Below are 27,964 nucleotides of genomic sequence, written 5' to 3'. Positions count from 1 at the left end.
CATATGCGACATAGCTCCCAATTACCATTCCAGCTCAATCCGCTCTTTTAAAGCCATATGGTGCTCCTTCCACTCTGAAGCCTGCTGTGCGCCCATACATCAGTTTTTGAGCACATATTTGGTAAATTTGGTCAAAATCCATTGTGGTAATGAACATATATAAAATATGTATATATTTAAGACGCTGTGACTTCCATTTTGTCCCTGGACACAATGCAGGAAATCTTTACTCAATGTCAACGTGGAAATACAAAAAAGCAAAAAGGGGCAGTTGAGTATTTACTGCACAATCTAAGATATCTATATCTATATATATGTATAAAGTTTCTACACAGGATACCTCTGTAGTCACTATGACAGAATCCCTGGCAAGCAAGCGAAGCAGTTCATTGCTCGGATATGCCACAAATGTCAGAGAGGTGCAGGTCTCACCTCTGGGACCTGCTTTTATCTCCAATGTGAAGGACAACACATTGCGCATGCTCATTCACTGCCATTGGACTTCTAAAAATAGCTGAGTGAACGTGCTTAGCTATTTTTGGAAGTCCCATGGCAGTGAATGGTGATCAAGCTACACAAGTGTGGCCACCTTTCCTTATTCACCACTGTGGAACTCCCATAGTGGTGGAGGGTAGCCGCACATGCATGGTTGCATTCTGGGGATAGGAGTGGATCCCAGAGATGGTACCTGCACCTATCTGACAATTGTGGCATAAACTAACTATATGTCATAAATGGTGAGATGACCATAGTTGCCAACTTTCCTTATTTTGCAGGCACTATCCATAATTTTCAAAGATAGCCACAGCAAATTTGGGCTGGCTGAAATTGCTGGGGCTAATGCAAACCCCACTTAAAAATGGGCATTCCTGGGCAGGTTTGGGGCATTCCTGGGGTGGGGCTTACATGCCCTGAATTTACGAAGTAAAATGTTTGAGGGTATGGATGGGAAAACCCCTTTAATACCTAGTCAGTTACCCATTTAACACCCTCTTTATTCCACAGAGGCGGAACTTGAAGCTCTTGGGTTCCAATGCAGAATCTTTGTGTGCTACTTATAACAGTAGAATTTTCTTCTATGGCTGAGGACCAACTCTTACCTCTGCACCCCTATAGATATGACCCTGAATGGTCCTGTATGTTAACAAGTCAATTGCTAATTGTTATATGTCAGTAAATCCTCATGGTTCTGTGCACTCTGTACTTATTTACTTCCTTCCTTGCTCCCTTGGTGCCAAATAATTGCAATCAGAGACCTTGTAATTAATATATTCAGGTACACATAGCAACTGTTGCATCAGGGAGGCTTAGCGTTCCTCTGATGAGCATATTCGAGTGTGTGTTTATGTGTGTTGTACGGGCAGACTGTGCCCAGATCCTAGGTAAGCAGTGCAGGCCAGCCCCTCCCTTGAGCACAGTTTATAGTCTGTACTTCCAGCCCTTTCTTTGCACATTGATCTCTGTAGCTTCAGAGAAGGAGGAGAAGGGAGACACATGTCAATGATTATTTTATATAACCAGACCATTCTTAGAAGATATACCTTTTACCTCGGATCCACAGACATTGGAGAATTAAGACTTGTGTTGCCATTCTTCAGATTTACGGCTAGATCTGAAGACTGGGATCTCTATCAGCAGTTGTAAAAGGCTATCGACTATAAGGGTCCATCATGCAGGAGGCTGAACATCTGTATGAATCAACAATGCCCCAACCATGGATGAATGATGAGAGGATCTACTCCATCCCTAGCAGTCCAGACAGTATGGATCTGAGTCCTGACCGCCCTCTAAGCAGAGCATCAACCAACCTATCTTCTCAACCTGGTGGAGATGATGTGAATGGAGTTGAGGAGAATGGCTCCCTATCCAAACCTACCTTACAGTTGATCATTAGAAAGAATCCGCTAAACCACAGTTCATCCCTTTCCCCGTTGTCTACAACACCGACATCTCCCAAATCACCATTTTTGTCATCAAATCCAACATCTCCAACCTCTCCACGGGAGTACATCCCACCACATGGTCTGTACACACGAGTCCTGGACCCCGCTGGGCAATTGAACAACAACAACCGAAATGTTGACGAAGTAGACTACGAGGAGCCGGAAACGGATATCTCTCTCTACGTCAAGGTAGATGACATGTCTAATGTGGTAATAGGCAAACTGTAAAAACGTCTAATGTGTCTTTAATGCCCTTTGAGATGTAAGATGTAGATGTAAGATGTAAAGCATTTTCTAGTTTGGACATCTTTTCATAGTTAGAGATTATTACCATGATTTTGTTCATGAGTCCTCCAAGAAAAGCTGTTATATGTGGAGGAACCCCACATATAATACAGAGAATATATGGTAAAGCTTTAAATCTACTTTGGGTCATTATACTGCAAAATGTATTCCTGGAGGTAACACGTTTAAGCTACTAAAATTAACCCCCTATGGCTTACAGCTACTGTAAAAAGGCAATAAATGACAAAGGGCAATTGTAAATACAAATCTAATTTGTCAGCTGTAGCCTTTAAAATTTACAAAGGGCTTAATAAAATGCAAAAAATAAATAAATCTAAAAATACAAAATAAATGACAGGTAGTCAAAGAGATCAACAAATCCCCCCAAATTCTTTAAATATACTGTACAAATGCTAAAAAGGTCAGAGTAGCTAGGTCCCCTAAATAAAAATGGTAACGGGGAGATGGTTACTGAAGATCAGGAAGAGGCAGAGCTACTAAATGCTTTTTTTTCTTTTTTAGCTCTGTATATACAAAAGAAGAGAAAGGATCTGATTTAGGTGGTGCCAGCCCTGAGTAGCTAATGTAGGTGGTACTAGTGCTGAGGAGCTGATGTAGGTGGTGCCAGCCCTGAGTAGCTGATGTAGATGGTGCTAGTGCTGGGGAGCTAATGTAGGTGCTACTAGTGCTGAGGAGCTGATGTAGGTGGTGCCAACCCTGAGTAGCTGATGTAGATGGTGCTAGTGCTGGGGAGCTGATGTAGGTGGTGCCAGTGCTGATGAGCTGATTTAGGTGGTGCCAGGGCTGTGAATACATCCAGTAATATACTAAATTGGCTGAATGTACATATGGTGCAAGCTAAGTTATATAAGGTAAATATGAACAAGGCTTTGGATCCAGATGGATTATACCCAAGAGTTTATTGCTGTGCCTCTGTTCCTAACTTTTAGAGATTCTCTAGGGATTGGTAAAGTGCCAAGCGACTATTGCAAGGCACATGGGGAGCCCATATTTAAAAAGGGCTCTAGGTTCTCCACAGGTAATTATAGTAAGTTTGCAATTGGATAGAAAACTGTCTGAAGGACCATTTTCATAGAAAGAATGCTCTGAAGCTGGAAAAATACAGAGAACAAGAAAATTGATAAAGGGCATGGAGGTTCTTAGAAGATTAAAATAATTAAATGTATTTAATCTTCAGAAGAGGCATCTAAGAGGGACGTGATTAACCTATACAAATATATAAATGGCCTGTACAGAAAATATGGTGAAAAGCTGTTTAATGTAAAATCCCCACAAAAGACACGTGGGCACTGCCTCTTCCTAATGAAGAAAAGTTAGTCTCCAGTGTCGTCAAGGCTTCTTTACCATAAGAACTTTGAATCTGTGGAATCTGATGTAGGGAAGACAAAGTGTAACAAGGCTCCCGATGATGGGCCACCATGAGGTCCATTGATTTCAGAGCAAGCCATATAGATCTTTAGTATCAAGAGTCGTGATGGAAGGAGGCCAGAACGGAACTACCCATTATAGAGTGAACGTAAACTTTGGGGCCCTTTTTTGCCAAAATCATACCACCGCTACTATGTGCATGTCTTCTGCAAGGGCTAGAGCTGGACATAAAATCTGAAGTTTCATAGGTGAATGGAAGATGAATGACTGGTCAGTTGTCCTCCTCTACTTTTGCCAATGTCACCAAAAGCATAATCAAAAGTTTGTCAAGTGCATTGATGGATTATTTGTTGTTGGTCATTTCTAAGGCGGTACCTAACCAATTAATGGACCATAATTGTGGGAAAAAGTCAAAATAGGCCTCCTTATAAAAAATTTATTTCAAATCCATGGACCAGTTAGTAGAGCTTCAATCCATCTTATTATCACATGAAGGACAGGGACAACAATGGAATACACTACTTTTTTCAGTACATACAGATAATGCCAGTCCTTGCTGGAGCCCAGATGTGTTGCCACTTCCCTCACCCCAAAGTTAAATGGGTTTTCCTAGATTTTGATATTGATGGCCTATCCCCAGAATAGGTCATCAATATTAGATTGGTAATGGTTAGATTCCCGGCAATCCGATTAGCGGTTTTGGGAGACTGCCATGCTCCAATGAGCACTGTGGCTTCTTTTTAGGCCAATAAAGTCACATTCATTGGTCACTTGGCTTAGGCGCAGCTCAGTTCCATTGTACTTATGCATAATTGATACCACTGGTGTTGAAATGAATTAAATTAAAGAAGCATCCTTAAAACCACTGGTGTGCTGTCTCCTCCATAAATACATAAGTATACCCGGTGATCCTGGTGGAGGGGAACCAACCTGGGGACGTGCACCCACAAAAAGCCACTTGGGAGAGTGCCATGGTCAATGTTGTGCTCTGATCGGATATTGATGACTTGTCCTGAGGATAGGTGACCAATATAAAAGACCTGAAAAACCTCTTCAAGAATATATAGGGAATGGACCAAGTTAGAACTAAGGAGAAATCCCTACTTAGGTTGAGATATGTATGAATTTGCGAAATTAAATAATATTCCAAGACCATAGGAGAATTATTTTGGATATTTTTTTCATCAAATGATGTATTATACATTTAAAGGGGTTGTCCAATTTAGAAAATCTATTTCACATACTCTTTTTCGGAATTTTGTTCAAGGTCCTCCTCTTCTGGCCAGAATGGAAAAACATGGAGAAAAATGGTAGCAAAGAGATTTTCTCTCTGTCTGGAGGAGCTGTCCTGTTTTACATTACAGAGCACAGTGTAATGCACAGTTTCCTCTGTGGTGGTTCTGCAGGCAAATACAACACTGCCAGGTTTCACTAAAGATTACAGCTCATTGCTGGTAGTCCCTCCAGGCGGACAGTTTGCTATCCGGTTATTGTCAAGGAATTCTTGTAGTAGGGATTGTACAAAGTGGAGACCCCCTTTATGGTGTAACCCACTTTATATACATTGGAGCTCTTTTTTCTTTTTTTTTGTCGTCTTGACTTTTTTTTTTACTATATTCTCTGCATTGTATGTTACCATCAGGGGCGGACACAGACAGCAGAGGGCCCCTGTGCAAAGATTGTCCCCCCCCCCCAAAGCTGAATTCTCAACCTAACCTATTCCCTCCTAACATTACGTACAGCAATACAAAACATACAGGGTAAGGATACTTTTACACCTGCGGCACTACGCTCCGGCCACCTGATCTGGCAGAGAATGCAAGGAATCGGCCGGACACAAACTGCAGCGTACAGTGGTTTGTGTGTCCCGCCGATTCTCTACATTTTTTGGCCGGATCTCTGCCGGATCCTATTATATTTAAAGGGAACCTGTCATCAACTTTATGCTGCACATACTAACGGCAGCATAAAGAAGAGACAGATGAGTTGATTTCAGCGGTCTGTCATTTATAAGTTAAAAGTAAGTGGTTGCCGAGAACCAACATCACAATCCTTGCAGACTGGGCCTGGAAAAGAGTCACGGCCACCTGAGAAGAGTCCTGGTTATTCATGAATTCCTGCTCTCCCGCCCACCTGCTGATGGCTGACAGTCTTCTACCTAGTTTTCTCCCTTTCTCTCTAGGAGAGAACTGCCAATCAGCAGATGGGCGAGAGTGCAGGAGATTATAATAACCAGGACTCTTCTCAGGTAGATCTGACTCTTTTCAAGGCCTGGGCTGCAATGATTATGATGCTGGTTCTCGGCAACCACTTACTTTTAACTCATAAGTGACACTCCGCTGAAATCAGCATTTCTCTCACTATTTTTGCTGCCCTCAGTAAGGTAAGCATAACGTTGATGACAGGCTTCCTTTTAATGGGGCTGGCGGGCATTCCGTCTGCATCCAGCAGTGCTGTAGCATTCTGGCTGTCTGTTCTCTGCTGGAACAGCCTTCTGGAATCACTAACTCAGATGTGAAGGCAGCCTAATACAGCGCCACATACCTATTACATCCAGTGACGCCTTCTCTGATGTAGATGTTCTCTTTCCTCATCTTCTCCATTCGGACCAGACCTCCATGATGATTTCTTTCTCCCATATCTTCTCTCTGCAGAGTTTGACAGACATCTTAGTTTCGTACTTTTCCATTATCCTCCCACCTTCTCAACACCCCATCCTGCCACCCCCAATACTGTGCCCACTGTGTTCCCCAATACTATACTGCAGAAACAGTCCCCCTGAAAATACTAGTACCACACAGATAGTGCCCCTTCAATAATTATTGGCATACAGTGCCCTAAAAAATAAGTGCATCCAGCAAATAGTGCCCCTGATACTAATAGTGTAAGCATAATGTCCCCCAAAATAATTGTGCTAAGCTGATACTGTTCCCTCCAAAGTCCCACCAATAGAAATAATTATCTGCCAGCGTGCACATAGTAGTTATAGTGCTCCTACACTGCCCCCAACCATAATAATGTCCCCACTGTGCCCCAGAAGTAATAATGCTCCCATAGTGGCCATACTAGTATTCATGTTCCCCATAGTCCCCCAATTGTAATAAAGCCCACTTTAATGCCCCAGATAGTAATAATTCTCTTTATAATAAGTGACAATAGAAAAACACCCCCTTATAATGTGAGCCAGTAGAAAAAATGCCCACTTATAATGTGTCCCAGTGCAAAAAATACCCCTTACAATGTGTGCCCATACAAAAAAATGCCCTGTTGTGTGGCAGTTAAAAAATACCTCCTCTTAGGGCCCCTGTAGATCCAATGTCACCATAATAATGTCACCATAATGTGTGCCAGTATAAAATACTCCTATATAGTGCCTGCAGTAGATGCCCCCTAGTGCTCCTCCCTCCATCCCCATAGTGCCCCCCCAAGGTGTGCCAGTATAAAATGCCCCTATAGTGCTCATCCCTACCCCCCATAGTGCACATATAGTTTGTGCCAGTATAAAATGCCCCTATTTAATGCCCCGTAGTGCTTCTCTCCCCCATTTCTCCATAGTGCCCCCCCATGTGTGCCAATATATAATGCCCCCAGTGGATGCCTCCATAGTGATCCTTTCCCCCCTTCCCTATACTGGGTAACAGCATAGCATAAATGAAAAAAAAACCTCAAATACTTACCTCCATGCCGCTTTCAGGGATGCAATGCCTGTGTCCCGCACTGTATGGCTCAGGCCACACAACGTCATCGCACCGCCGGCACCGGCCTCTGATAGGCTGCAGGCCTAGTGCCCGTAACCTATCAAAGGAACATGGAGGGGAGACGCTTCTCCCCTGCCCAGCTGCAGCAATCATCTGCATCACCGTCGTGAGGACGACGATACAGATGAATATAGGGATGAGCGCTTCCACAATGGAAGCGCTCATTTACCTTGGTCCTGCTGCTGAAGCTTGTAATGGGCCCCCCTCCCGCACTTGGCCCCTGTGCAGCCGAAGCGGCTGCACAGGTGGTATGTCTGCTCCCGGTTACCATATAGTTAATGCTGCAGGAATGCACATGGGTGTGATCTGTAATGGTCTTCTGGCTATAATCTATACGATACCTTGTGAATGTCAAGAGGACAAAGTCCTGGGGAAGATTATATGGAGCTTTAGAGAAGTGTAGAATGGTGAAGCTGTGTGTTTCCTTTCTATCTATTAGATTATTATTACATTTGCACCTATTTTTTTCTCATGATTAGGTGGCTTTCATAAAGTCAGTGTTTGGTCATATTTTGATCAGTGATTTCCATCAGTGACTGAGCCAAAACCAAGTGCGGGTCAAAAACACAGAACAGGTGCAGATCTTTCCATTATACCTTATCTCTTTGGAGGCTCCACTCCTGGTTTTGGCTCACAATCACTGATCAAACACTGAACAAACACTGACTGTGTGAGGCAGGCTTTAAGTATATTCTGAATTCAATGGCTCTGCTGGGTCAGGGATTGAAAGATTGTAAACAGGAGTCAAAAATAGATCTGTTTTACCCTATTGAGCCACTTATTATTTAGCCAGTGAGGACAAGTCCTCAAAATGTAAATCCTGGAGAACCCCTTTAAGAGCTACCCACTCTTCTGTGCTCTGACTCTGCCCACGAGGACCCGCCAAGCTCAACGGGAAGTGACATCATGTAAGGTCTTTTGTCCCTCACTGGCTAAAAGTGATTGCATTGTTTTGCCACTAGGTGGCAGCAGAGCAAAAATAATTACATTAGAATGCACAAGAAAATATCGTTTTGCAGGGGGTTCGCCATTAATTAATTTATACCCCTTACAGTCATTTTGATATAGAAGATGTCTCACGTTCTGAATTTAACATTCATTCTAATCTATCACCATTGAAGTGAACTCATTTGTTTTTAATGCAATAAATATGTGACCCTTCAGAATTGTTGGCTCGGTATCTGCAGACTGTTTATTTGCTCAGGTCCGGTCCCTGATTATATTAATAAGGCTGTATTATGAGATTATGCAGATACAATAGATGGAGCCGAAATACCGTAACTCAAACAAGTCAGAACATGCACCTGTCGTCCTCTGCAGCACTGTACCTGTGCCTGTACACCCAAGGAAGTACAGAGGAATATTTGTTGTGGAAGTAAAGATGGCTTCTCAGGTCATGAGTGGGACAGGATGTATTGTTACAAGTGGCACGTTATCTCTATTCACACAGGATGTATCATCATTTTATAATGTGCATACAGATGCAATGTACATAAGTTGTGTCACTGTGTACATACATTACTTATATTCTGTATTATACTCCAGAGCTGCACTCACTGTTCTGCCGATGGAGTCACTGTCTACATCGATTACATGATTTAACCTGTACTGATCCTGAGTTACATCCTGTATTATACCCCAGAGCTGCACTCACAATTCTGCTGGTGCAGTCACTGTGTACATACATTACTTATCCTGTACTGATCCTGAGTTACATCCTGTATTATACTCCAGAGCTGCACTCACTATTCTGCTGGTGCAGTCACTGTGTACATACATTACTTATCCTGTACTGATCCTGAGTTACATCCTGTATTATACTCCAGAGCTGCACTCACTATTCTGCTGGTGGAGTCACTGTGTACATACATTACTTATCCTGTACTGATCCTGAGTTACATCCTGTATTATACTCCAGAGCTGCACTCACTATTCTGCTGGTGGAGTCACTGTGTACATACATTACATTACTTATCCTGTACTGATCCTGAGTTACATCCTGTATTGTACTCCAGAGCTGCACTCACTATTCTGCTGGTGCAGTCACTGTGTATATACATTACATTATTTATCCTGTACTGATCCTGAGTTACATCCTGTATTATACTCCAGAGCTGCACTCACTATTCTGCTGGTGCAGTCACTGTGTACATACATTACATTACTTATCCTGTACTGATCCTGAGTTACATCCTGTATTGTACTCCAGAGCTGCACTCACTATTCTGCTGGTGCAGTCACTGTGTACATACATTACATTACTTATCCTGTACTGATCCTGAGTTACATCCTGTATTGTACTCCAGAGCTGCACTCACTATTCTGCTGGTGCAGTCACTGTGTATATACATTACATTATTTATCCTGTACTGATCCTGAGTTACATCCTGTATTATACTCCAGAGCTGCACTCACTATTCTGCTGGTGCAGTCACTGTGTACATACATTACTTATCCTGTACTGATCCTGAGTTACATCCTGTATTGTACTCCAGAGCTGCACTCACTATTCTGCTAGTGCAGTGACTGTGTACATACTAGGGGTGCACCGAAATGAAAATTCTGGTCCGAAACTGAAACCAAAAATTCAGGATGCCCTTGACCGAAAACCGAAACCGAAACAGAAAATGCCTTTTTGCCCAAATACTTTTAAAATACTTTTTTTTAAATGATTTTATTAATAATTCTTTTTCATGAATTTAATAAATCATATTATATAACATGGTGCTTCCTCATACACAAGTGATTGTACAAAACAACAGTGCAAGAAACAGTTGTAAAACCAACCTCAAACTGTAAACAGACGTAGCCTCAGGTCAAGAACAAATTTTTGCTGGGCTACACAATTTTTTTTAAATGTAAATAAAATAACTACACACAACTTGGACTGCTTTCTATTTAAGTAAAAGTGGCAGGTTTCTTTTCAAGAACAAAAGTTGCTCAGCTTTCTCGCATGTTATGGGGGGGATCTGTGGATGACGGACACTGTTATGGGGGGGATCTGTGGATGACGGACACTGTTATGGGGGGGATCTGTGGATGACGGACACTGTTATGGGGGGATCTGTGGATGACGGACACTGTTATGGGGGGGGATCTGTGGATAACGGACACTGTTATGGGGGGATCTGTGGATGACGGACACTGTTATGGGGGGGATCTGTGGATGACGGACACTGTTATGGGGGGGATCTGTGGATGACGGACACTGTTATGGGGGGAATCTGTGGATGACGGACACTGTTATGGGGGGGATCTGTGGATGACGGACACTGTTATGGGGGGATCTGTGGATGACGGACACTGTTATGGGGGGGATCTGTGGATGACGGACACTGTTATGGGGGGGATCTGTGGATGACGGACACTGTTGTGGGGGGGATCTGTGGATGACGGACACTGTTACAGGGGGATCTGTGGCTGGCACTGTTACAGGAGGGGATCTGCGGATGGCACTGTTATGGGCTGGGGGGATCTGTGGGTGGCACTGTTATATATGTGCCATCCACAGACCCCCCAGCCCATAACAGTGCCATCCACAGACCCCCCAAGCCCATAACAGTGACATCCACAGACCCCGCCAGCCCATAACTGTGCCATCCACAGACCCCCCCAGCCCATAACAGTGACATCCACAGACCCCCCCAGCCCATAACTGTGCCATCCACAGATCGCTCCCACCTCCCCCCCCCCCCCCCCCCCGCTGACACCAGTATACAAATATAAGATGTTATATTCATTTATTGGTTATTAAACATGCCCCCTCAGTCCTATTACTACCTTACATCCTAATCGCTTCTGTAGAATTCAGGCAGCTCAAGCCGGGCGGCCGGCGCGTCTCTCACTGACGTCACTTGCCTGCGCCGCCGGCTTCAATCAGGCACATGACAAGAGTTACGCTGCCGCCCGCCTGGCCTGCCTGAATTCTACAGATGCGATTAGGATGTAAGGTAGTAATAGGACTGAGGGGGCATGTTTAATAACCAATAAATGAATATGACATCTTATATTAGTATACCAGAGCGGCGGGGCAGGGCTATCATATTTTCTGCCGATATGTACCAATATCGGCCGAAATGGATTAGGCCCATTTTCGGCCGCCGGAATTTCGGTGCACCCCTAGTACATACATTACTTATCCTTTACTGATCCTGAGTTACATCCTGTATTATACTCCAGAGCTGCACTCACTATTCTGCTGGTGGAGTCACTGTGTACATACATTACTTATCCTGTACTGATCCTGAGTTACATCCTGTATTATACTCCAGAGCTGCACTCACTATTCTGCTGGTGGAGTCACTGTGTACATACATTACTTATCCTGTACTGATCCTGAGTTACATCCTGTATTATACTCCAGAGCTGCACTCACTATTCTGCTGGTGGAGTCACTGTGTACATACATTACTTATCCTGTACTGATCCTGAGTTACATCCTGTATTATACTCCAGAGCTGCACTCTCTATTCTGCTAGTGCAATCACTGTGTACATACATTAATTATCCTGTATTAAGGCTACTTTCACACTTGCGGCAGAGTGATCCGGCAAGCAGTTCCGTCGCCGGAACTGCCTGCCGGATCAGGCAATCTGCATGCAACCGGACAGCATTTGTAGACGGATCCGGATGCAGGTCCTTCTCACAAATGCATTGCAAGAACGGATCCGTTTGTCCGTTTGTCATACTGACAAACGGATCAGTTTCTATTTTCTTCACATTTTCAAAGGTCTGCGCATGCGCAGACCGGAATGACGGATCCGGCTTTCCGGTATTTTGAATGCCGCATCCGGCACTAATACATTCCTACGGAAAATACCGGCAAGTGTTCAGTTTTTTTGGCCAGAGATAAAACTGCAGCATGCTGCGGTATTATCTCCGTCCTGAACAGTCAAAAAGACTGAACCGAAGACATCATGATGCATCCTGAACGGATTGCTCTCCATTCAGAATGCATGGGGATAAAACTGATCAGTTATTTTCTGGTATAGAGCCCCTAGGACGCAACTCAGTGCCGGAAAAGAAAAACGCTAGTGTGAAAGTACCCTTAGGCCTCATGCACACGACCGTTGTGTGCATCCGTGGCCGTTGTTCCGTTTTCCGTGATTTTCTGCGGACCCATTGACTTTCAATGGGTCCGTTGAAAACTCGGAAAATGCACCGTTGTTCATCCGCGGCCGTGATCCGTGTTTCCTGTCCGTCAAAAAAATATGACCTGTCCTATTTTTTTGACGGACAACGGTTCATGGACCCATTCAAGTCAATGGGTCCGTGAAAAAAAAAATGGATGCACACAAGATTGGCATCCGCGACCGTGATCCGTGGCCGTAGGCTACTTTCACACAGACGGATCGCAGTGACAGGTCTGTGCTATAGGCAATGCGCCGCACAGACCTTTCACTTACCAGTAGGAGGAGTGCCCGGCCGGTCACAGACAGTGAAGGTATAATGCTTCTAAAATTGCTAAGTAACCATGGCAACCAGGACTGCAGTAGCGTCCTGGTTGCCATGGTTACAGATCGGAGCCCCAGTGATTAAACTGGGACTCTGATTTGAACTCTCCGCTGCCACCAATGATGGGGGAAGGTAATTTTAATTAGGGGGGGGAGAGGGGAGGCCGCACTGGCCACCAATGATGGGGGGTGATTTTAATTAGGGGGGGGGGGGAGAGGGGAGGCCGCTCTGGCCACCAATGATGGGGGGATGATTTTAATTAGGGTGGGGGGAAGAGGGGAGGCCGCACTGGCCACCAATGATGGGGAAGGTGATTTTAATTAGGTGGGGGGGGGGGGAGAGGGTAGGCCGCACTGGCCACCAATGAATATAATACTGGGGAGGGAGGGGGGCCGCACTGGCCACCAATGAGTTAAATACAGGGGAGGGGGGTCTGCCTCCTCCTGCCTGGCAGCACCTGATCTCTTAGAGGGGGCTATGATATGCACAATTAACCCCTCAGGTGCTCAGGGGTTAATTGTGCTGATCACAGCCCCCTGTAAGAGATCGGGTGCTGCCAGGCAGCAGGGGGCCGTCATGTACACAGTTCTTAGTATATTCTAACTTGAAGCGTCCCCATCACTATGGGAACGCCTCTGTGTTAGGCTACTTTCACACTAGCGTTCGGAGCGGATCCGTCTGATGTTTCATCAGACGGATCCGCTCCGATAATGCAGACGTTCGCATCCGTTCAGAACGGATGCGTCTGCATTAAAACTTAGAAAATTTTCTAAGTGTGAAAGTTGTCTGAGCGGATCCGTTCAGACTTTACATTGAAAGTCAATGGGGGACGGATCCGCTTGAAGATTGAGCCATATAGTGTCATCTTCAAACGGATCCGTCCCCATTGACTTACATTGTAAGTCTGGACGGATCCGTTTGCCTCCGCACGGCCAGGCGGACACCCGAACGCTGCAAGCAGCGTTCAGGTGTCCGCTCACTGAGCGGAGCGGAGGCTGAACGCTGGCAGGCGGATGCATTCTCAGTGGATCCGCCTCCACTGAGAATGCATTGGGGCCAGACGGATGCGTTCGGGGCCGCTCGTGAGCCCCTTCAAACGGTGCGCACGAGCGGACACCCGAACGCTAGTGTGAAAGTAGCCTTAGAATATACTGTCGGATCTGAGTTTTGACGATCTAACTCAAATCCGATGGTATATTCTAACATAGAGGCGTTCCCATGGTGATGGGAACGCTTCAAGTTAAAATATACTATCGGATTGGAGAAAACTCCGATCGTATGGTATATTAACTCCTGACTTTACATTGAAAGTCAATGGGGGACGGATCCGTTTGCAATTGCACCATATTGTGTCAACGTCAAACGGATCCGTCCCCATTGACTTGCATTGTAAGTCAGGACGGATCCGTTTGGCTCCGCACGGCCAGGCGGACACCAAAATGACTCTTTCTTCATGTCCGTGGATCCTCCAAAAATCAAGGAAGGCCGACGGAAGAAAAAACGGACACGGATCACGGCCCTACGGACCCCGTTTTTGCGGACCTTAAAAAAACAACGGTCGTGTGTATGAGGCCTTATCCTGATTTACATCCTGTATTATACTCCAGAGCTGCATTCACAATTCAGCTCCCTTCAGGGCTAAACCTCTCAGCATTACCTGTTTGTTGAGTGTTTGTGATTTGCACTCTGGAAAGTTTCACATTTAGGCGCTGCACGTGAAGTGTCTCTACTGCGTGGCAGCAGACATATTTCTGGGGCCAGATTCTCCCGCAAGTCGTCATCATTAAGTGTCCTGAATGGAGCCATGTTAATTATGCATTTTACATCAGTTTATCAGAATAGAAAAGGAGAAGTTACTGACACAATTAATATATCTCCTCCTAAATAAATTTTCCAGTTGTAAAAAACGTAAGAGACGTTCTCTTAAAGGGAACATGTCCATTTCAGATGATTTAATGTTGAAAATGACATTTACCCTCTAATTGGTTCTACAAGTTGGCAACCGAGGTCCAGAAAATAACATCTTCCTTGCAGGAGGCCCTATGGCCGTCCACCTGTGCCTGCAGCCACCACTAGGGGGAGCTTAGGATCTTGCTGCATACATATTTATGATTGAGTTCCATCACAGCTGTGTAAATCCTTTAGTTGAAAGCTCCCCCTAGTGGTGACTGCAGGCAGACATGATTTTATCTTTTACCTGAAGGATAAAACAGGGAACAATTAGGACCTCATGGAGCATTGGTGGAGACACAACAAAATGTAGATATTGTTGCTGCTGCGCCAGGTAACACAGGGCACTCTCCCCTTACAACCCGGGTCAACCTAGACAATGAGCTTTAATCTCAGGTTATTCAGTATTTCTTACAGTAATGTCAGATGTCTGCCGTACCTTCTTGCTCCATATGGTATCTGAGGTATCTAAGTGGAGGTATTTATGGTATCTGAGGCATCTGAGCTATCTACACACTGTGTAAACAGAGGGCAATCATATATAATAAATGGACTTTTGTACCTAACAGACTGGGACACAGCGAGATAAATTCTTCTCTAGAAATGTTATTCTGTCACCTCCCATCATTAGTCACTGAAACCTCTCTTCGTTAGTAGAGATAGCAGGTTGTTTTAGCAACCTAACCTTCTGGCTTCCTTCTGAGTGACCATTATCTGACCACCAATGAGGCCAGGTAAGGCCTCAGGCAGCACCAGGTAGGGGCAAGAGGGGGGCAGCGGAAGGGCCATGGGCAACAAGTGCTTTCATTGCGGCAAGAAATTGGCATTGGGAAGGGGGGGGGCCCCGTTTCAGTTTTCGCCTCAGGCAGCAGAAAGGCTAGGTGCACCCCTGCTGACCACATGTACAGAGGTGGACACAGTTCTAGAAGGTGTCTGTTGTACAGTAGACTTCCTCTCTCTGCTGCACAGGATTGTTTTGGGGGCTGTAAAGATGGCAGAATAATGGATACCATCAGAAGATTACAAGGATGTAGCTAAAGTGGGTGAAAATGGGGAATTTGCAACTGGGCCCTGGTGCCTGAGGACCCTCTAGGTATTCTATGGTATTACAGAGGACTCAATGGTGTACACACCATAGGCACAAGTGGGAACAGTCCCAAATTTGATGGATTGTACTGAAGTTCAATCTTTAGATTGTGCAAAATGGGTGTGGCTTATGCAAACTCCGCCCAGAAATGAGTTGTATGGGGGAGGGGCTTAAATGCCCTGAATTTACCAACTGAAATGTTAGTAAATATGCATATTGCTGTTATGGGGCCCTTAGTGAAAGCACTTGGTTGGCCCCATCACCTTGGGGAATACAACCTCTTTCTCTCCAGGGGAACCGCATCGTTAGCAAACAAGTGGAATCGGGGACAGATTCAAAGCGTAAGCAACAAATTCAGCTCTGCTACATTAATAAGTGAACATGTGTCCTCCTAGGCCTGATATGTATTGACTGAATTCATTTCCTTCCGGGACACTGTGATGTTAATAAAGTTGTTGAATGCGCCGATACGATGCCATAAATGACTCTATTACATTCATTTTCAAGGTAAGTGGCCTCGATGGACTAATCACCATAGCGACTCGGACAGGCGGGAAACATTGTCTAAAATTAGGCGGCATCAAAGCCTCATCACATAATCCTATTCAGAGAGCGCGGTTTTCTATGGGAACCAATTAACTTCAAAGGAGTCTTTTCTTCACAGGTTTAATTCATGCACTTCACACGTTTTTTTCCTGCTAAAATGTTTTTCACGTTAAATTCATATTAGCGTTATGGTTTCTGTATAACGTGAGGTCCGGTAAAGGATTATGCTGTGCAAGTTACATCTCCAATATTTGCAATTTTAAAGGGATTAGGAAGATTGTGCGTCAAATGTGTCGAACACATATGGCCAGTACAGACATCCCAACCTGCAAAAACTCATTTCAGGGAGGTTTTCTTTTCTTTTTTTCTTTCACAGACTTTTTATTACATTTTCCAAACATATGCAGTATCTGCACACTGTGCTCTATGGTGTGGAGGACTGGGCTCATTACCCTGCCCCAAATTATCATATTTATGTATATGATTAAATGGATTCTGTCACCACCTATAAGCTCTGTGAGCCAAACATATGCTCATGTCCAGGGCAGCATTCGTATTTCTAAGGTGGCCTTATAAAAGCTATTTGTGGCTTTATTCTGCGGAAAAACAGGTTTTACTAACCTGTCAATCATTGAATTAAGGTGCCCAAGCAGGGGACGTCTGTGGATGCATGGTGCCCGGCCGCACGCCTTCTACTCCTCAGTGCCGCCTCTCCCTCCCTCCCCCTACTCCCGCTTTGAGATCCCGCGCGTGCGCACAGGCTCAGCCTGATGCGCTGTTGCGGACTGCCAACTCCCTTATTAATGCGAGCTGCCAACTCCCTTATTAATCCCTTACTAAACACTTCTTGATATTGCTGACTTCTGCTATTATGATACATGTGATATGTGGCCTTTGGTTTAATAATGTGACAATGAGATCAATTAGCTGAGTCATAAAGTTCCCCCTTTGCTCTATATAAACCCTTGTATCCCGAGTAATAAACGGAACATCTAGCATTGACTTCACTGTGACAGTCTGTGTGTGATTTCTCTCGGCGTACGTATGCCTACCATTTGATATCGATTTGGAGCAGTACATCAACCCAGCCTGACTATTGGATCAGAACCAGAATCAGAACACTGGCATCGGCTTCTTCTTGCACTGTGCACACGCGCCGAGAAGGGGACACTGCTACAGGTTGCCGGAAAGGTTTACTGCGAGTAAACTAGAGATGGGAAGTTCGGATCTTTCACATGAATCGGTTCATTCGCTGAGCTGACAAGAAGCAAGTGAACCGAAGCTTAGGTTGTGCAATGCGCATGCGCGGATGCTTCCATTCACTTGCTGACTCACTGAGTCGGCTCTTGGTCTGAGTCAGGAAGTTTATTCTTTAAAACCCTATGTGTAATTATCTACCCCACTGTAGGTAAAAAACAAGCATCCAGGGGGGGGTGAATTTAACACTGGGGTAAATAATATAATTAAAATGGAGGGTTAAATATGTAAATGTATTAAAAAAATAAATACATCTCTCTCAATAGTTCTATAGCTACTGAATGAGACAGAAGAAGGGATGCCTTTAACATATACACTCACCTAAAGAATTATTAGAAACACCTGTTCTATTTCTCATTAATGCAATTATCTAGTCAACCAATCACATGGCAGTTGCTTCAATGCATTTAGGGGGTAGTCCGGGTCAAGACAATCTCCTGAACTCCAAACTGAATTTCAGAATGGGAAAGAAAGGTGATTTAAGCAATTTTGAGCGTGGCATGGTTGTTGGTGCCAGACGGGCCGGTCTGAGTATTTCACAATCTGCTCAGTTACTGGGATTTTCACGCACAACCATTTCTAGGGTTTACAAAGAATGGTGTGAAAAGGTAAAAACATCCAGTATGCGGCAGTCCTGTGGGCAAAAATGCCTTGTGGGTGCTAGAGGTCAGAGGAGAATGGGCCGACTGATTCAAGCTGATAGAAGAGCAACGTTGACTGAAATAACCACTCGTTACAACCGAGGTATGCAGCAAAGCATTTGTGAAGCCACAACACGCACAACCTTGAGGCGGATGGGCTGCAACAGCAGAAGACCCCACCGGGTACCACTCATCTCCACTACAAATAGGAAAAAGAGGCTACAATTTGCACGAGCTCACCAAAATTGGACTGTTGAAGGCTGGAAAAATGTTGCCTGGTCTGATGAGTCTTGATTTCTGTTGAGACATTCAAATGGTAGAGTCCGAATTTGGCGTAAACAGAATGAGAACATGTACCCATCCTCTGATGGCTACTTCCTGCAGGATAATGCACCATGTCACAAAGCTACAATCATTTCAAATTGGTTTCTTGAACATGACAATGAGTTCACTGTACTAAAATGGCCCCCACAGTCAATAGATCTCAACCCAATAGAGCATCTTTGGGATGTGGTGGAACGGGAGCTTCGTGCCCTGGATGTGCATCCCTCGAATCTCTATCAACTGCAAGATGCTATCCTATCAATATGGGCCAACATTTCTAAAGAATGCTATCAGCACCTTGTTGAATCAATGCCACGTAGAATTAAAGCAGTTCTGAAGGCAAAAGGGGGTCCAACACCGTATTAGTATGGTGTTCCTAATAATTCTTTAGGTGAGTGTATATCTCCTTGAGAAGCCAATTTGACCATAAAGGGTTAATTCAACCTGTAATCTAAACTCTGTGTCCTGTCACTTCTCTTATCTCTCTGCTCTGCTATCAGTAAACCTTTCCGGGATATATTGTCTCACATGCGTCAGGGAGCCGCTATCTAATAGCGGGAGACTCCCTGAACGTCCGGGAGACTTGAGATCCCTGCCAGTATCCGTGTTTGAATGAGCCCTTACTCTGAGGAAAGGGGGCCCAGATCACTTTGGCTGCATCCTAACATTAAAGAGGCACACCGGAGGGGAAAGTGATGGTATATTTCTATAGTATGCGGTCACTTAGGTTAGGTGTCAAGTACAGAGGCAGTACCCCGGAGCAGGGGGTATCTGCAAATGTTATGTAATGTCATGCTATCTATCGTTATGCCATGTATTACCCCCAGCATAGCTCTGAATGGTGATGACAGAGTTAAATCTCTCTGACACAGCCCTTTGCAGAAGGTTGCTAGGTGGTGGCTGGCTCCACCCCTGGCCCTAGACTGTCTAGGACAGTCTGAGGAGGGAGCAGGGACAGAAAGGAAGCAAAGGTGGGACTCCTACAAGCAGGTGTAGACTGCTGGTATCCAGGGTAACAGGGGGAGGGGATACCACCTTTAACTCACCCTTGGCCCCTTTACCCAACCTTGACCCATAACAAAAGACACGACAACTGTATCACTTTATTGCTGGATGGTGATCGGCCACAGCTTCTTTATTAAAGCGGCAAACCTTAATAAAACATAATATCGGAACGGTATGCCAAAGGCTGGACTCCCAGCGGGCAAGTTAAACCGTAATCATCAGAGCTGTCTGCCAACCGCTGGACTCCCAGCGGGCAGTTACTCCATCTGCTACCACCATATCTCCGCTGTACTCAAATGCCGCCAGCTGTGACTTCATTTTTTTTATTTATTTTTTCACTTTATTGATAAACTCGACCAAAATTCGCAGCTCTCCAAAGCCGTAATCATCGGAGCAATATCCAAAACCGCTGGACTCCCAGCAGAGTCTCTTAAAATAGAAAAACAAAACAGAATAACCAAGTATCCATAACTGAACAGAACCGTGCACTTCGACCCGCCTCCCAAGAATAACCGCAAAGGGAGGGAGGGAGGGCCAATCTGCTTCCACTTGCAAGAGGAAGTGACCAGGACAGAGAGGAGGTATATGTGACCTTCAGGATTTCCTGCACCGCCCCCATCCTGTCTAAGGAGGTTCCCCAGTCTGCAACCTACTTAACCATTACTGAGACGGGGCCAGATTCCTAAATACCCCTAAGGGGAAAAAGGGGGAGGGGGAGGACCATCAGTCCCTAAGCACCCTCCCTATACAGTCAGGCGCTTTCCACTCAGCGGAGTCTGTTCTTTGCCCCGTTTTGGCCACTGTTGATGGCAGCCCTTGGCTGAAATCATATTCATAAAAATGTTGGTACCAGTGATATCACTAAAATAGCCAATATCTATGCTCTCTAGTTAATTGGTAGACCACATTCTTAAAAATATCAACCAGTGGCTTACCAAGCATGGACTCCTATACCTCTGCTAGAAATTGACTTGAGTTGTATTGCTGACAGGAGCATTGTACCCCAATTCTGTCCAAACTGTGCCTCATTGAGCGTTGCGAATGGTGTGGTGTAGGGTCATACTGGCCCACCAGAGTACTAGAGGATCCCAGGATGTGCCCAGAGTGTGACACGATAATGAATCCACAAGGTCCAGTAGAAGACAACTCCATTTTATGGATCCCCAAAGTCCAGTAGAAGACAACCCCATTTGGAGATGACTTTGGAGACAATCACTTACCTCTTGGGTCCATTTCTTATAGGATGATCACCAATAACCTATTAGATCTTACTGATGATGCATCCTGTGTGTACAATGACAGCAACAGGGCTTATAATGTAATTAAAAGTGGACGCTACATGTTCTGTATAGATGGAGGGTGTGAGAATCATTTCTTTTGGTGGGTCCAAGACACATTAGTCCAACACTGAAGCCATGACCTTGAAAGACCATCTCAATTGAGGGGCTGGTTGTCCATCCACTGCCAGCAAGCATAGAGGTAGCTCTAGTTGGCATATTCCAGGTAACCTCCTGGTTTGCCCTGTTTACGAGGTCCATGTTCTTCTCTGACCTATGAGTTCTATCAAATCAGTCATAATAATTGGCATAATAACTGCTAAAGTCTTTCTACGTGGATCTGATAAGATCAAAATTGACGATTATCAAAGTTTATTAGCAAAGAACGTGAAATGCTATTCTGTGTCCTGGTCATGGTGCGACATGTGGACATATTCAGTCACTTGAGGTGAAGGGAATCTAAGGGGTGGACAGATCTGTATCTTGTGTAATCCATGGAGACATTTAACTTCATACAAGTCTAGCTACAAGGAAAAGACTCACAAGACGGAAATAATGTAGGTAATACCCATAAAGACAACTCTACTGGAATACAAAAAGCCAAAATGGCACACACAAAGGGCGGCACCTGTAGTAGACATTGCAAAAATGACAAATATAGTATGACCGGATGACTTAGTAAAGCCTAGTGCATCCAGAAATAATGAGGCAATGGCAAATACAGACCAAGATGGCGTCTGCGAACCCCAATGTGCGTTTTGCCTTTGCTTGTTTTGGGGGCATGAACTGCAACTCTTCGCTCAGGATATCTTGGTATTTTTAAAAATTCTGCTATACTATGTTACCGGGGTGTACAAAAAAGGGGGATGTTAGGGGGTCAAAACTTCCCTCTCAAGTCTCCTGACAGTTTTTCTCCTCCTCCTCTGGCTCCTTTACATTTCATGCTATCGCCGTCTGCCGGTGAATGTGACACATCACATCGGAGCATTACATACAGACAGATGTCAGATGGGAGAGTGCTCACAGCTACACGGAAGGGGACATAAGGAAACACAGCAGAGTGGTGTGTATAGATACGTGTCACAGTGTGCAAATGTGTATGTCAGCGTGTAGACGTGTATGTCAGCGTGTAGACGTGTGTCACAGTGTGTAGACGTGTATGTCAGCGTGTAGATGTGTATGTCCGTGTGTAGACGTGTATGTCAGCGTGTGGATGTGTGTCACAATGTATAGATGTGTATGTCAGCGTGTAGACATGTATGTCAGCGTGTAGACGTGTATGTCAGTGTGTGGATGTGTGTCACAATGTATAGATGTGTATGTCAGCGTGTAGATGTGTATGTCCGTGTGTAGATGTGTATGTCAGTGTGTAGATGTGTATGTCCGTGTGTAGATGTGTATGTCCGTGTGTAGATGTGTATGTCCGTGTGTAGATGTGTATGTCAGCGAGTAGATGTGTATGTCAGTGTGTAGGTGTGTATGTCCGTGTGTAGATGTGTATGCCAGTGTGTGGATGTGTGTCACAATGTATAGATGTGTATGTCCGTGTGTAGATGTGTATGTCAGTGTGTGGATGTGTATGCCAGCGTGTAGATGTGTATGTCCGTGTGTAGACGTGTATGTCAGTGTGTAGATGTGTATGTCCGTGTGTAGATGTGTATGTCAGCGTGTAGATGTGTATGCCAGTGTGTAGATGTGTATGTCAGCGTGTAGATGTGTATGTCCGTGTGTAGACATGTATGTCAGTGTGTAGATGTGTATGTCCGTGTGTAGATGTGTATGTCAGCGAGTAGATGTGTATGTCAGTGTGTAGGTGTGTATGTCAGTGTGTAGATGTGTATGTCCGTGTGTAGATGTGTATGTCCGTGTGTAGATGTGTATGTCAGTGTGTAGATGTGTATGTCACCGTGTAGATGTGTATGTCAGTGTGTAGATGTGTATGTCCGTGTGTAGATGTGTATGTCCGTGTGTAGATGTGTATGTCAGTGTGTAGATGTGTATGTCCGTGTGTAGAAGTGTATGTCAGCGTGTAGACGTGTATGTCAGTGTGTGGATGTGTATGTCAGCGAGTAGATGTGTATGTCAGTGTGTAGATGTGTATGTCAGCGAGTAGATGTGTATGTCAGTGTGTAGGTGTGTATGTCAGTGTGTAGATGTGTATGTCCGTGTGTAGACGTGTATGTCAGTGTGTGGATGTGTATGTCAGCGTGTAGATGTGTATGTCCGTGTGTAGATGTGTATGTCAGCGAGTAGATGTGTATGTCCGTGTGTAGATGTGTATGTGAGCGTGTAGACGTGTATGTCCGTGTGTAGATGTGTATGTCAGTGTGTAGACGTGTATGTCAGTGTGTAGACGTGTATGTCAGCGAGTAGATGTGTATGTCAGTGTGTAGATGTGTATGTCAGCGAGTAGATGTGTATGTCCGTGTGTAGATGTGTATGTCAGCGAGTAGATGTGTATGTCAGTGTGTAGGTGTGTATGTCAGTGTGTAGATGTGTATGTCCGTGTGTAGATGTGTATGTCAGCGTGTAGACGTGTATGTCAGTGTGTGGATGTGTATGTCCGTGTGTGGATGTGTATGTCAGTGTGTAGATGTGTATGTCCGTGTGTAGATGTGTATGTGAGCGTGTAGACGTGTATGTCCGTGTGTAGATGTGTATGTCAGCGAGTAGATGTGTATGTCAGTGTGTGGATGTGTATGTCCGTGTGTGGATGTGTATGTCCGTGTGTAGATGTGTATGTCCGTGTGTAGATGTGTATGTCCGTGTGTATGTGTATGTCCGTGTGTGGATGTGGATGTCAGTGTGTAGATGTGTATGTCAGTGTGTAGATGTGTATGTCCGTGTGTAGATGTGTATGTGAGCGTGTAGACGTGTATGTCCGTGTGTAGATGTGTATGTCAGCGAGTAGATGTGTATGTCAGTGTGTAGATGTGTATGTCCGTGTGTAGATGTGTATGTCCGTGTGTGGATGTGGATGTCAGTGTGTAGATGTGTATGTCCGTGTGTGGATGTGTATGCCAGTGTGTAGATGTGTATGTCCGTGTGTAGGTGTGTATGTCAGCGAGTAGATGTGTATGTCCGTGTGTAGATGTGTATGTCCGTGTGTAGATGTGTATGTCAGTGTGTAGACGTGTATGTCAGTGTGTAGATGTGTATGTCAGCGAGTAGATGTGTATGTCAGTGTGTAGATGTGTATGTCAGCGTGTAGACGTGTATGTCAGTGTGTGGATGTGTATGTCCGTGTGTAGAAGTGTATGTCAGTGTGTAGATGTGTATGTCAGTGTGTAGACGTGTATGTCAGTGTGTGGATGTGTATGTCAGTGTGTAGATGTGTATGTCAGTGTGTAGATGTGTATGTCAGCGAGTAGATGTGTATGTCAGCGAGTAGATGTGTATGTCAGTGTGTGGATGTGTATGTCAGTGTGTGGATGTGTATGTCAGCGAGTAGATGTGTATGTCAGTGTGTAGGTGTGTATGTCAGCGAGTAGATGTGTATGTCAGTGTGTGGATGTGTATGCCAGTGTGTAGATGTGTATGTCCGTGTGTGGATGTGTATGTCAGCGAGTAGATGTGTATGCCAGTGTGTAGATGTGTATGTCCGTGTGTGGATGTGTATGTCAGTGTGTGGATGTGTATGTCAGTGTGTAGATGTGTATGTCCGTGTGTGGATGTGTATGTCAGCGAGTAGATGTGTATGTCAGTGTGTGGATGTGTATGCCAGTGTGTAGATGTGTATGTCCGTGTGTGGATGTGTATGTCAGCGAGTAGATGTGTATGTCAGCGAGTAGATGTGTATGTCAGTGTGTGGATGTGTGTCACAATGTATAGGTGTGTAAGTCAGTGTGTAGATGTGTGTCACAGTGTGTGGATTTTATTATACATTTTTTATTTTTCTCATTTGGAGAGGCCCCAAAACATTGGGAAATGACAGAACAAACTGCGGCAGGATACAACAATGGCTAGGTGTGCCTGGTATACTTCTCTAATCTGCCCGAGGTACGGACAAGTCCTGTGGGATCCATGCCTGGTTCATTTTAATGAACATGAGCTTGTGCACAGGCGGATGCGTCTGTCCGTGATCTCCCCCGCCGTGCTAAACACACGTTCGGACAATACACTTGCCGCAGGGCAGAACCTCCAAGGCGTAAAGGGCAAGCTCAGGCCATGTGCCCAATTTGGAGACCCAGAAGCTAAACGGGGCAGACCCGTCTGTCACGCTCGTGTGTGGGAGGAAAACACCACACCGAGCATAGGAGGGAAAGGGGATACCGGAATATGGCCTGAAAACTAGTGAAGGAAGATGGACACCTCCTAGAAAAAACCCTAACTGTTCTATCCCCACATGAAGGCGAATGAAGATATAACTGATAATGGCTGCGTGACTTCCTACCTTCGTATACAAGCAGTGGAGCAGACCGGACCGGCAGATGTTTTGCATGCCCTTGTAAAGGTGATTGACATCCTCGGTCTCCTCCGTGCCCCGCAAAGCGCGGACAAGTATAGGAGATGTTATATTTTTTTTTAGCGGGGCAGCGGAACGGAGCCACGGATGCGGACAGCATATGGAGTGCTGTCCGCATCTTTTGCTGCCCCATTGAAGTGAATGGGTCCGCATCCGAGACGCCAAAACGGCGGCTCAGATGCGGACCCAAACAACGGTCGTGTGCATGAGGCCTAATACAAATCACAGGGAAATGCAACACACAAAATAACCTAAGCAAAATACAAAAGGGAAAGAAAATACTTAACTTCAAGTGGCTATGGCAGCACCAGGAACTCAGCCAAGATCCACACACCAGCTATCCACAACTCCAACAGAAGCTATAAACCGCACAGCATAGTGGGAGAAACAACAATAAATAGAGAAGGTTAAATTACCCTAATAGTCACACCTGGGGAAAGAAAGTGTGGAAAGCACCAGAAACAACACAAACGTCATTTGATCCAAACGAAAAACATGTCAGATCAAACCACGTGTTGCCAGTCTCACCGATCTCCTGCCACCTGTCGCGGGAACGTCCATGACAGATGGAGATGGAGAAGCTGGGAGAGGAAGCAGGAGGAGCCAGGTTGCACAGAGTGGCTTGGGCCTGCCCTTGGTGCACTTAACTGCTTACTTGAATATGGATCAAAAATACCTTTTCTCTAGAATTAGAAATGGATCATTAAGTGAAAGGAATCATTACATTCAGCTGAGTTAGTCCTACAAGGCAGTGTCACTGGTCTAACCATGAATGTCCTGGTGACAGACTCCCTTTAAATGCTGGTGGTCTTTCATTTCTTATTTTCTGGATGCCTCATATAATCAGGGCTTATTCTTGTCAACCTCATGTGAAAGTCTGGTAGAATTTGGCTAAATTATAGTAAAGGCAAGCGGGACGTCACCCCCGTATTAGATGCAGCCTACTGGAAACGGTTGCCCATTTGGGCTGCAGTAGTTACATCATTCCTGTGTGGTTATCTGAGTGCTGTATAACACTGTAACTTGTGCACTGTATGGTACTCTTGTGTGGTCACTGAATGGCGCCATAGTGTAGGCACCATATGTTGGTATTTTTAGGTAGTATCATGGCCATATTACTTTCCAGTTTCTTTCTCCCTGGAGTGAATTGGTGAAAACTCCACTTTCCCCCAATTACATTTAAAGCCCTCTGCGCTCTGTCCTCAGCATTCTGCTGTTATCACTGAATCTTCTCCATTTTTCTTCCTGCTTCCAATAGAAGATGTAAGCTTGTCTCTACAGAGTTTGTAACACAGACATGTTAGATTTCTCAATTTTTCCATCCCCATAATGCGGCCACCCCCAATACCTGTGCCCGTTGTGCCCCCCAATGCCCCAGGTACTATACTGCTGAAAACATTGTGACCCTAATAGACATAATTGGGGTCATTTATCAAACTGGTGTAAAGTAGAACTGGATTTCCAAAAGAGTTGTCAAATATGAAAGGTGGAATCTGATTGGTTGCTATGGGCCAGTTTGATAAATGACCCCAAATGTTTCTATAGTGTCTACAGCAGCTATAATGTCCCCTAGAGTGCCCCCAGTAATAATACCACCCTATATTGTGCCTCAGGCAATAATCCCTGTATAGTGTCCCCAGAAATAATAGACTGGCCTCTACAGTGCCTCCCCAATAGAAAGGCCCCCATGCTGCCCCCCACACAGTAATTTCCCCCACACAGTAGTGTCCCCCACACTGGCCCCATACAGTAGTGTCCACCACACAGTAATTTCCCCCACACAGTAGTGTCCCCCCCCGCTGCCCCCCACTCAGTAGTGTCCCCCACGCTGCCCCCCCACACAGTAGTGTCCCCCACACAGTAGTGTCCCCCACACTGCCCCCCACACAGTAGTGTCCCCCACGCTGCCCCCCACACAGTAGTGTCCCTCACGCTGCCCCCCACACAGTAGTGTCCCCCACGCTGCCCCCCACACAGTAGTGTCCCCCACACAGTAGTGTCCCCCATGCTGCCCCCCACACAGTAGTGTCCCCCACACAGTAATTTCCCCCACACTGCCTCCCACACAGTAGTCCCCCCACACAGTAGTGTCCCCCACGCTGTGCCCCACACAGTAGTGTCCCCCACGCTGCCCCCCACACAGTAGTGTCCCCCATGCTGCCCCACACAGTAGTGTCCCCCACGCTGCCCCCCACACAGTAGTGTCCCCCACACAGTAGTGTCCCCCATGCTGCCCCCCACACAGTAGTGTCCCCCACACAGTAATTTCCCCCACACTGCCTCCCACACAGTAGTCCCCCCACACAGTAGTGTCCCCCACACAGTAGTGTCCCCCCCGCTGCCCCCACTCAGTAGTGTCCCCCACGCTGCCCCCCACACAGTAGTGTCCCCCACGCTGCCCCCCACACAGTAGTGTCCCACACGCTGTCCTCCACACAGTAGTGTCCCCCACACTGCCCCCCACACAGTAGTGTCCCCCACGCTGCCCCCCACACAGTAGTGTCCCTCACGCTGCCCCCCACACAGTAGTGTCCCCCACGCTGCCCCCCACACAGTAGTGTCCCCCACACAGTAGTGTCCCCC

General features: G+C 45.5%; 1 protein-coding gene across 1 annotated transcript in view; it reads left to right on the top strand.

Annotated features, from left to right (window-relative positions):
* Positions 1–1,454: 1,454 nt before the first annotated feature.
* The window catches only part of CLIC5 (chloride intracellular channel 5), a 145,618-nt gene continuing 119,108 nt past the window's right edge, over positions 1,455–27,964 (top strand). The window contains exon 1 of the mRNA XM_040427288.1: positions 1,455–2,132. Coding sequence (XP_040283222.1) covers positions 1,671–2,132 — 462 coding nt within the window. The 5' untranslated portion in view covers positions 1,455–1,670. The remainder of the gene's footprint in view (positions 2,133–27,964) is intronic.

Source organism: Bufo bufo, chromosome 4 (genome assembly GCF_905171765.1).
Source record: "Bufo bufo chromosome 4, aBufBuf1.1, whole genome shotgun sequence".
NCBI lineage: Eukaryota > Metazoa > Chordata > Amphibia > Anura > Bufonidae > Bufo > Bufo bufo.
The sequence above is the reverse complement of the archived record's forward strand: the minus strand, read 5'-3'. Positions and strand labels throughout refer to the sequence as shown.